This window comes from Nesoenas mayeri (genome assembly GCF_963082525.1).
Source record: "Nesoenas mayeri genome assembly, chromosome: 6".
Classification (NCBI taxonomy): Eukaryota; Metazoa; Chordata; class Aves; order Columbiformes; family Columbidae; genus Nesoenas; species Nesoenas mayeri.
Window position 1 is genome coordinate 41741857 of NC_137545.1, and position 10786 is coordinate 41752642.

The 10786-nt window shown below is 38.9% G+C and overlaps 1 protein-coding gene across 2 annotated transcripts in view; it reads left to right on the forward strand.

The window, feature by feature from the left end:
* ACVR2A (activin A receptor type 2A) overlaps positions 1-10786 on the forward strand; it is a 61592-nt gene that overhangs the window by 47526 nt on the left and 3280 nt on the right. For both annotated transcript variants that reach the window (XM_080347344.1, XM_080347343.1), the window contains 6 exons: positions 3517-3660; positions 4920-5063; positions 6355-6500; positions 7221-7335; positions 8531-8669; positions 9812-9942. In XM_080347344.1, the coding sequence (XP_080203470.1) occupies positions 3517-3660; positions 4920-5063; positions 6355-6500; positions 7221-7335; positions 8531-8669; positions 9812-9942 (819 nt within the window). The remainder of the gene's footprint in view (positions 1-3516; positions 3661-4919; positions 5064-6354; positions 6501-7220; positions 7336-8530; positions 8670-9811; positions 9943-10786) is intronic.

The window sequence follows — 10786 nt, forward strand, 5'->3', positions numbered from 1 at the left end:
AGCTGAAATATCCTGCCTACAAGTAACTAGTTGGTTTATATGATTTTGGGGAATATGTTTGCAGCGTACAATAAAATACAAGATTTTGTGGGGTCAAAAAGAGAAAAGTTGTCACCATTTAAAATAAACACATTTGGATAAAAATCAGAATAAATTTTAGAATAATAACAACATTTAAGGGTTCTGACTCCTTTTACTGTATTTGGATCTTAACTTTGCAGATCTTCTGGTTGAAAATAAACCAGTCCCATGCTAGAAAGGGAGGAAACAGTCAAGATACTCATCAGACTAATTGAGAATGTGTCAACTGTATTCACAATATAAGCCGTAGAATAAATCTTGCCAAGGGGAAATATCGCAGCATTTAACAAGGAAAACTTGCGTGTACTCTGGAAGTTTGAGAACTTGTTTGTGTGTTGGAGTCAGGAAATAAATATTTCCATAATTGGTCTTTCTTTCCCCTTGGTTGTGTGTGGTGAGCGACCCCATCCAGTTGCCGTATGAGAGACACGACTGGATATCAGCTCAAGAGCCAATGCCTGTTGGGGCTGCTCTTTAAACCACCTCTTCAGATGGTCATATTTTTACTGCATTTATAGTTTCATGTTTGTTTTAGCTTCTCTGTGATGAGAACCATTCCTGGGGACACTTAGAGAAACCTATTTCTGGAAGTGACCGTTCTTTAATCATAATTTTTCCCCCTATTCTTTTGCTGGTGTGACCTGATTGCACTACCCAACTGCAACCCCAACTATAAAAACCAGAACCAAAAGAGCCCTGTTTGACACCTGAAAACCGTACAGCATTACAACATAACTAATTATCCATAATTTTGAGCATGTTGCCTCGATTTGCTGCGTGGTCCAACAAGAACCAGAGTCAGTCCAAGGGAAGAGATGGGGAAATTATTATAAGTTATTTATTTTTCAACAACTGTGGCGAGCTCTTAGACTAATATATCTGCATTACATCTTTACATGATGTCGTCATCTTTGCCGCCACAAAAATGATTTTAAAAAGCCTTACAAAAATTATGATGCCTGTCACACATTAGACATTTTTGCTTAGAAGTAGAACAAGTTGAAAATACCGTCAAGGAATGTTCCTGTGTAAAAATAGCGCCTATAGTTTTGGAGTAAATGCCTGTTAATTTTAACCAAATTGTTTAGGAAAACAAACAAACAAAAAAAAGGGAAAACTCTGTTTTTTTTAGCCATATTAACAGAAGGCAATTACACTTTGCATTTTAAATCTGGACTTGTTTTGATTTGCGCGTGTGGGTGTGGAAGTCTTGACTTCACAGCAGTGTTTCAACACGAAAGGGGAATGTGGAGGGAACCACAGGAGATTGGTCCATGAGGCAGTGGGAAAATGTTTTGAAATGCCAGGATTTTCTAGGAAATGGGAAATTTGAGTGTATGAAAACTATTGCGGTCTCATGTGCAAGTAGGAACCCCAGTTTTCACTGGCCACTTCTTACTGAGGAGCCTTTGAGAAGTAGTAGCGATCGCCTGTTTGATGGTCGAGGAAGAAATTCACATAGTGTGCTTCAGAATACCAACAGATTATTTTTGGTAAGGGAGTTGTTCTGGGCACTAAAGCCAAGTGAGATTTGGGATAACGCCCCGTAAATTGTTATTTTAATTCAGGCAAGTCACAAGGTTCAAAACTTTACAAAGTTGTCTGTTTGCCTGATGTTAAATGCCCAGATGCTGCACAGCACTCGGGATTCTTAGAAATAGCAGAGGTTTGGTACAAATTATAGTAGGCTTTGGGGAGTAAGTTTGGGCTCTTTTTTCTAGTTCTACTTGTAACCGTAACTATTAGAGATTGAGGACAGTTATTTCCCTGACGCCCCAAATACTCATAGAGGGCTTTGGCATTGAATGAAAGGCAGCACGGGAGGGAAACCTGAACTCTTAAACCTCATTGTCTGCATTGTTGTTTGTCCGGTTTAAACCCAGCACTTTTGATGTCACAACTTTAAGCTGTCATATTTGCTAAAGGATTTCAGACTTTTTTCCGAATATAATATTATAGCGTGTCTCTGATTGAATTTCAAGCATTGTGTTTTCTTTACAGTTGATTCGTGAGATTAGATTATGGTTTCTTTAAACTGCTATAAATCTGTCTCTCTATGAAACTCGTTCTTTTTGAAGGATGTTGTTGCTGAGTAAGGAAAAAGATAATAGTTATTTATTCCTGCGCTGAAACTACTCAGAACTTGTATTGGCTACAGAAGCGCTTGTCTCCATTCACACAGTAGTAAAGTATACTTAAACCCAGAGTTGTTCACACGCAGGACTTTCACATTGCTCACTGAAGTGCTCAAATACTTAACTATTGAGTGCTCTCATTCTGGAGAAGCAACTACTCCAGTGGTTTTCATTCTTGCTCGTTAAAACAGCTGTGACAGGGGAAAAATATAGAGGCCTAGTGTACATTTTGGATGTGGTTTTGAACAGCAGACTTTAGGGGTTTTCATGTTGTATTCTGCACTCTTGATATAATTTAAAAGCGATACTTGGCTTTCATTTGTATGGTTTTTTCTTTCATCTGAGGTGTTGAGACTTGTGGCCCAATTTGTGGTCTCCACAGACATCACCACCCCTAAAAGCAGCTGGTCACCCTCTTCCCATCTCTGGTCATAACCCTCTTGACATTTGCACTTCTCTGCAGAAATCTGGACTGAGGAATAAGCTGTGGTTTATACTCATTTTGGGGGGTGTGGGAGGCAGGTGGTGACAGTGTTGGTGATTGTACTCACTGCACACCAGAACTGGGCTCGTTTTCCTGCAGAAAACGGGGGTCAGACAGGAGAGATCATGTTTCTCTGGTAACGTTCTACAATGTGAAAGTAAATGGGTCTGATGCATTTATTGCTTGTAGCAAAGATGCTTCTATGGGTACAAGGTAAATCTAACGTGGTAGACTGGAGAGAAAAGGATGGCCCAGGAAGATGCACATCTTCGGCAATAAAGTTGAAAATCTACTTCTTATATTCAGATGGCGTCTATAATAAAGAATATGTAAGAGATGTGTAAAATACAGGATGTTCAATAAGCTGTCACATTTTCTTTTCTAGGAGGAGAAGTAGTTGAAATCTGTAGTAAGATCAGTGGTCACATGGAGAGCTGTACAGAAGCTCTACCTCAGTTGTATTCTCCAACCCTTAAATATATCAAAGGCACTCAATTCTCTCTCTTAAAAATAAGTAACAAGTAAAGCTTGATTGTCTTTATTCCTTAATTTCTGCTGTGCTTGTACACCTGGTTAGACAGATTTATACTGTAATTGTTTTGCTGTCGCTTGCACATGAATTCCAAGCATGTTTTACAATCTCATTTTCCTTCCCTGTGGAGAAGGGTCGGTGTTTGGGTTCTGGTTGCTTTGGGGGAATTTGTTGCAAGGAGGGTTGGGTACATGATACAAGTCTCTTCTAGTCCAGCAGCCTTTATGTCTAGTGCTTTCATCATATAATAGCAAAAGTAACTAATGGTTTTCACCTGATTTCAGGATCCTGGACCACCACCCCCCTCACCGCTGATGGGTTTAAAGCCGCTGCAGTTACTAGAGATCAAGGCCAGGGGAAGATTTGGCTGCGTATGGAAAGCTCAGCTACTAAATGAGTATGTTGCAGTCAAAATATTCCCTATTCAGGTAAGCAGAGGTTCTTGGTGTTGCCTGTAATATTGTCCTGTTAAACCAGCTTTTCTAATCACAATAAGAGGCTTTTATTTTAAAGAATTTTCAATAGATACTAGAAATCTAGATGGAAATGTCTTGAGCTGAAAAGCATGCAGGTGGAGTTTTATTGAATTAAAGTATTTTAATGCAGCAAACATACTATTGGAACAAACTGTGTCAAATGTATATACGTTTCTAGTCATAAAAATAAGTATTTAGCATGAATAGTTTAAAGCAGCTATCACACATCATCAGTTGAGAATAATTTAATATTTTTTGAATTAAATTGTACTTAGAAGGAATGTCCTGATATTCAAACCTATAAAGTGACTGTTCCAATTAAATGTGCGTCAATTGAGTGAAATGATATTTATTCCTCAGCAAGTACCCTCTGAAAGCCATGTTCTAGAATTTATTGTGCTCATAATTTCAAGATCTAGTCTTGTTAAAAATACAAAGCGATCAAACACAATGATATTAGGATAGCTTTTACATTAATTAAAAACATCCGCTGGTACATGAGGTGAAGAAAAGCGCTTGTGTTTTCTGGTGATTAACCAGGTGTTGGCTTGCTGAATAAATACATCTGCAGGTTCTTATTCTTCTTGGATAAATGACATTTATTTAATGCTGGTTTCAGCCATCAACACAACATAAATTAAATCTGAGACTTTGTCCATTATTTTAATGAAGGAAAACCTATTTATAATTCTTAATGGGGTTCTTGTAGATTAATAAAGAATAAAAATGGAGCCATGTTCTTAATATTAAAGCAATTGTAATGATTTGCATTATGTAGACTCGAGTCCTGATCTCCAGCTTTCTGTGTTTCCATGGTTTATATCTCTGATAGTTGAGGTTCTTTTCAATAGTTGATATTTGTTTACAACAGGTTTTTCAGGCTATTTTTCACTGTATGTGAATATTGAATATACGTGAAGAAAGGTTTTTTTATTATTTCAGTGTATGTTAGGTCAGTATTTTGTAGCACAAATATTGTTATTAGTCTAAACACTTGTAATTTTTAAATAGACAGCCTGATAATGTTAATAGCATACACTATGCTTTCCTTTAGGTAGTAAATACCGTCTTGCCAAAAAGAAAAGGTTTGGTCGTATTGACTGGTCACTTACAAATGCAAAGTAAATTGTAGGAAGAAACTTGTGTCAGGGAAAATACCTCTTATTCTCATTATGATGGTATTAACGTGGTTTGTGTTCTTTCGTTTAAAGGACAAACAGTCGTGGCAGAACGAATATGAAATTTACAGTTTACCTGGAATGAAGCACGACAATATTTTGCAGTTCATCGGGGCAGAGAAGCGGGGCACCAGCATCGACGTCGATCTCTGGTTAATCACAGCGTTCCATGAAAAGGTAGATACCCGCCACAAACACCCACTCCAGACAGTTACGAAACACATTTTAAAATAACGTTTGCTTATTCTTAGCTTTTCTGTTTCATTGGGTATGAATTTATTTAACTTTGTTTTCATCCAGCTGAGAAAGTTGTCATCAGTCTTTACTTCATAGAGAAGTTGTTTCAGAAAGCAAACAAAAATGCATTCTGCTTTTTTGCTCTTTAGAGTGTGTAATTTTTAATATCCCCCATCTAAATCTGCCTAAATTAAGTAAACGCCCATCCTGCGAAGATTGTGGTGTTTTATTTCAGTTTTATGTGTCTTAGATGATTTGTGTCTATAAGAATAAAGTAATGTGTCAGTTGTCTTGTGATAACCACATTAAGAAACATTTAAGGTTTTTAACCTTCACAATCAGGTAGATAATATCCAACTAATTTGCCTTTCTGAAAGGTTATTGCCATTTTTTTTGTTTTTATTTTGTCTAAGGGTTTTAAATCTTGTTAATATTGGGAAGATGGCATCTGAGATGACTCTGATGAAAAATACCTATTTTGCCGGTGCTTTGTTAATTTTCCCTCTTGTGTTGGCTTTTCACAGTCACATGTGGCATCTCACAAACTGGGCAATGTGAGAATCCGTGAAAACCTGTGTGCAGAGTGGGCTACACAAGTGAGGGTGACGAGAAGTGCTTTGTATAGACTAGATTTTTACTTTATCTCTTCATATTTCTCTCTCATATGTATTCGGAGTCTGTATTTCACTCATTGGGAAACTGGAGTTTATTAATACTATTGTTGGTCTGTAAGAAAAGACGTAGATTATCAATTAAAGGTCTTAGAGAATGGACACACGCAGTTCAGCAGGATTCTTTAAGGTGAATCTAACCTATAATTCTTGTGTCTGGAAGACGATAAATCCTCGGAAAAGCAGCATTGTCTTTAGAAATAACTTCAATAGCTTAAGTCCAGCTCTCATTTGTTAGGCTGGCAGTTAAGTGTGGTTTATTGGCAAGTGTTCTGCTTACCTCAAGCTCATTGCACCATTTGTGTGTTGAGGTGATGCTGAAATGCATCTTGTTTCTATCCATGTACCAAGGATGATGCAAAGGTTATTGTTTTGTTGTTTAAATCAGCAGTTTGATCATATATGTACGTTTATAATTATGAGGCCTATCAGAAAGCAGAGGAAGGCAGACTGGCGTGTCGTGTTCTGTAATGACAGAGCCCATCTGGAAGGTTTCTTTATAACCAGATGAGAACGAAATCGATCTTATAATTGCCTTTTTTCCTTTTGTTGCTGTGCAGGGTTCGTTAACAGACTTTCTCAAGGCTAACGTGGTTTCTTGGAATGAGCTGTGTCACATCGCACAGACCATGGCGCGAGGCTTGGCTTATCTTCACGAGGATATTCCGGGGCTCAAGGACGGACATAAACCTGCCATCTCACACAGGTACAGGACATGGAAAATATTGTCATGGTTAATATTTAACTTTGAGCTTAAGGATGTGAAACGTGGATAGATAGGAAGTATTGAAGTAGTTACTCTGTAATCTCTTCCTTCCAGGATTAGCGAGAGATAAGAAAAATCTGCTTGGCCCTTGCAAAAATCAGTTTATAGAACTGGTTGTGGTGTTTGTGGTTAATGTCATAAATTCTTTTTTTTATGCAGTTAGTTATTTAAGTGCCCTCTGCAGTATGTAAAATAACTGACATTATAGCTATTTAAACAACTTGAACACTTAGGTATGTGCTGCCTGTCTGAAGGCATTCAGCATTACTCAAACATCTACTTATGCCTATTGTTGCCTGTTTTTCAAAGTGTTTTGTTTCCTATTATTTAAACAAAAGAACTATAGTTGTAATTAAAATATGCAATAACGTCATTTTTAATTCTATTTCTGTATCATACATGCTTATAAATCTGTATGTATTTTAAACCTAAGCAGAAAATGATATTTCTAATTGTGGCCTCATATACTTACATAAGAATAGAGGTGTGCAAGTGTACTCGTAGGTTTTATTATTATTCTTTTGTTTAAATGAACTGCTTTTTTAGAATTTCCTTGCCTTTCATATTACAATGTTCTTTGTGTTCTATATTACTTTTTCCTTATAACTTTATGTAGTAATTCATGTTCTAGATGTCTAATTTTCTTCCTTATCTTGAAAGGGACATCAAAAGCAAGAACGTGCTGCTGAAAAATAACCTTACGGCTTGTATTGCGGATTTCGGGCTAGCTTTGAAGTTTGAGGCTGGAAAGTCTGCAGGGGATACACATGGACAGGTAAACACGGGTTTATTTACATAAACGATACAACTGTAATGGCATGTGAACGGAAATGGATAGTTTAGACATTCTTCGTGCACAGGATACTGCAGCATCAAACTTGCTCTTGGTGACCTTTAGGGATGTGACAATCTGTGCTGTCTTCTCACAGGCTAAAAATTAAACAATTCTTTAGATATTACAGAACACAGGCTAAAAATTAAATGATTCTTTAGATATTACAGATCACAGCCTTCCCCTCCATCTCATTACTTGGCCGCTCTCTTTGGACAAGAAAGAGTCGTCTTGCCATATTTTATTAACTATTCTGGCACCAGTTTCTGACTTTCCGACATGGGAACAGTCACTTTTCTGAAATGACAAGAGCACTGAGCAAGCACTGGTCATCCCTGGAGTTTCATAATGAAGTAACAACCTTGAAATTAGAGCATCATGCTTTCCGGAAAAGTAAATGTATTTAATTTTAGGCAGAACTTCACAATTTATGGCTGAGTGACAAAAATAAGCTCAGTAACACTGCTTAGGAAAAGCATGAAGTTTTAAATAGTGGAGTAGATCTTGTTCAGACATCATATAAGTTCTGATTTATTCAGATGCCAGAATTTCATCACCGATGGTGGTCAGAAAGCGTAAGGGTTTAATACAGCTTTCTCAGTGTGAACTGCACTTCAGGAGCTAGTTTGGGTTTGGTATTTTATTGCAGCTTCAGTCCTGGGAAGAAAAATAAGCAAGTTTCATGTTGTTTTGTGGAACTATAATACTTGTGACATCAAAGCAAACAAAACCAAACCCAAAACAAACAGTGGCCTTCCTGTGATCTGGAAGAAAATAAGGAATGGCCTTGACAAATATGTTGAATTGTTATACAGTTGTGTTATTTTAAAATATATTCATGTTTTCCTGCTTCATGAATATCCTTTATAGGGCCCAGTCTTTATGATTGTTTCTAGTTCTTCTTACCTGCTATTGAATATAAGAATACAAGACACTTCCAAGATTTAGTTCCCAGCCAGGATAACCATGGCTATTTCTAATCTTTGACAAAAAATACTACTGGTCTACAGTATTTATTTTTTATATATATATATATATATATATATGTATGTATGTTATAATCAGTACCAGGTGGAACGGTAAGCGTGGTCGTGTTGATTCTCAGTGTACGAATGTGTGCGCTTTCCTCTCTCCCAAGGTGGGTACCCGAAGGTACATGGCTCCGGAGGTGCTCGAAGGTGCTATCAACTTCCAGAGGGATGCGTTTCTGCGCATTGACATGTACGCCATGGGCCTGGTGCTCTGGGAGCTGGCGTCGCGCTGCACCGCCGCGGATGGTAAGCAGCGCGTGGAGGCTGTGGAAATAGCTGAGGGCATTTGTGAGGTGTACTCAAAGCAGGAAATTGGAAGGTAGATTATGTGTACATAATACAGTTTGTTAAGGGGTGGTGTAGTGAGGAAGTGAGTGAAACACCAACATCACGTAGTCACTTTATAATTCAGTGTCTTCAGTATTTGGCATCCCAGGTCAAAGTTTCCCGATACATGGACACCTGTTGCGTTTTGCATCTGCTGATGGTAAGGAAGAGAGAGAATTACTGTGCAACTCATAGTATGGTTGGCTTATTGTGAATTCAGCCTGATAGTCTCAGCACCAATCAATTTATCTTAAATTATTGCTTCCTTTCATAAGCAGAAGCTCAGATCAGGTTAACCTTGGTAACAGAGACATCCCACCAGCACCTGCAGAGGAATTGGGCAGGGAAAAAGTTAATGAAATATAACACGGGCAAGTGTAGAGTCTTGGATCTGGGCAGGAACAACCCCAGGTTCCAGTGTAAGTTGGGAAATGACCTATTAGAGAGCAGCGTAGGGGAAAGTGACCTGGGGGTCCTGGGGACAGCAGGGTGACCATGAGCCAGCGCTGGACCCTTGTGGCCAGGAACCCAATGGTACCTGGGGTGGGTTAGAAGGGGGTGGTCAGTAGGTCAGAGAGGTTCTCCTGCCCCTCTGCTCTGCCCTGGGGAGACCACACCTGGAATAGTGTGTCCAGTTGTGGCCCCTCAGTTCCAGCAGGACAGGGAACTGCTGCAGAGAGTCCAGCGCAGCCACCAAGATGCTGGAGGGAGTGGAGCATCTCCCATGTGAGGAAAGGCTGAGGGAGCTGGGGCTCTGGAGCTGGACAAGAGGAGAAATCTGGCAGGTGTGGTTACTTTCCCAGAACATAAAGGAGCTGTCAGTGCTGGCAATCAGCCTGCCCGGGTCCCAGTGCTGTGTAGATCTGCATTTCTAACGTAACCACTGGCTTTTCTCCCCCTTTTTTTAAAGCAAATTTGTAGAATCATTGAATAATTTTGGTTGGAAAAGACCTCTAAGATCAAGTCCAAGCATCAAGCCAGCACTGTCAACTCCACCTCTAAACCATATCCCTAAAAACCTAAGAAAAATGTGAGTTTTAACTTATTTTTCTTACCCATAGGCCCAGTCGATGAGTACATGTTGCCATTTGAAGAAGAAATTGGGCAGCATCCCTCCCTCGAAGACATGCAGGAAGTTGTCGTTCATAAAAAGAAGCGGCCTGTTTTAAGAGAGTGTTGGCAAAAACATTCTGTAAGTAGTTATGCAAGCAAGCGCTTCCAAGTTCTGCCACCATTTGAATTTTAAATTTTGTTAATCCAGTATAGTGCTCATGATACTGTCTTTAGGAAGAACTGAAGTTTAATAACTCTAGTAAGAATTAAATGGACTGTAACCTAATATGTTCTTAAAATATTCTTGCATTTTGAGTGATTTGAAAGTGATTTTTTTTCACTTTCTTGGCAAAGAGATTCTTGAGAGTTACTTTTGAATGCACATGTTAAAAATAGCAAGTATTGATTTACTACAGAAATGCTACAAACTGAATGTAATAACTTTGCGTAAGTGGTGTTGGGTGGGAAGGTTTGGGCTGGGTTAGGAACAGCCCTGTTTCCCAATGGGGTGAGTGGCGGAGCCTTGTGGTGACGCTGCTGCTTATTCCTAGCGCTGGATTTTCAGCAAATGGGTTGTTAGAGACCATGGGTGACACTGTCTGTCTGCAAGAACAACGAGCGTGTGTCACCGTCTGCTCCCGCAACTGAATCAGCTTTGAGGTCAGACAGAAATCCCCTCTTGGACTGGGGGTTTTGCATTGAACTTTTATTTGATTGCTGAAGAACTTCACCTCTTTTAGTGCCAGATCTTGTAAAACGCCACGAGGGCTTTCCTGGCAGACCACAACATTATATGCTCAAAAAGATTTGTTGAAGTAGTGCAAAATAAATAAGACATAAGGCCCTATATGACACACTAGGTTTCAAAACAAGTATTTCCCAGCTTCCTGGTGAAAAGTGGGCAGGTTTACCTTAAAATGCAGTTTGCTATTAGAAGTGCTCAGCGACCTCACCTTAATAGAATTGCTGCTAACTCTGCAGAC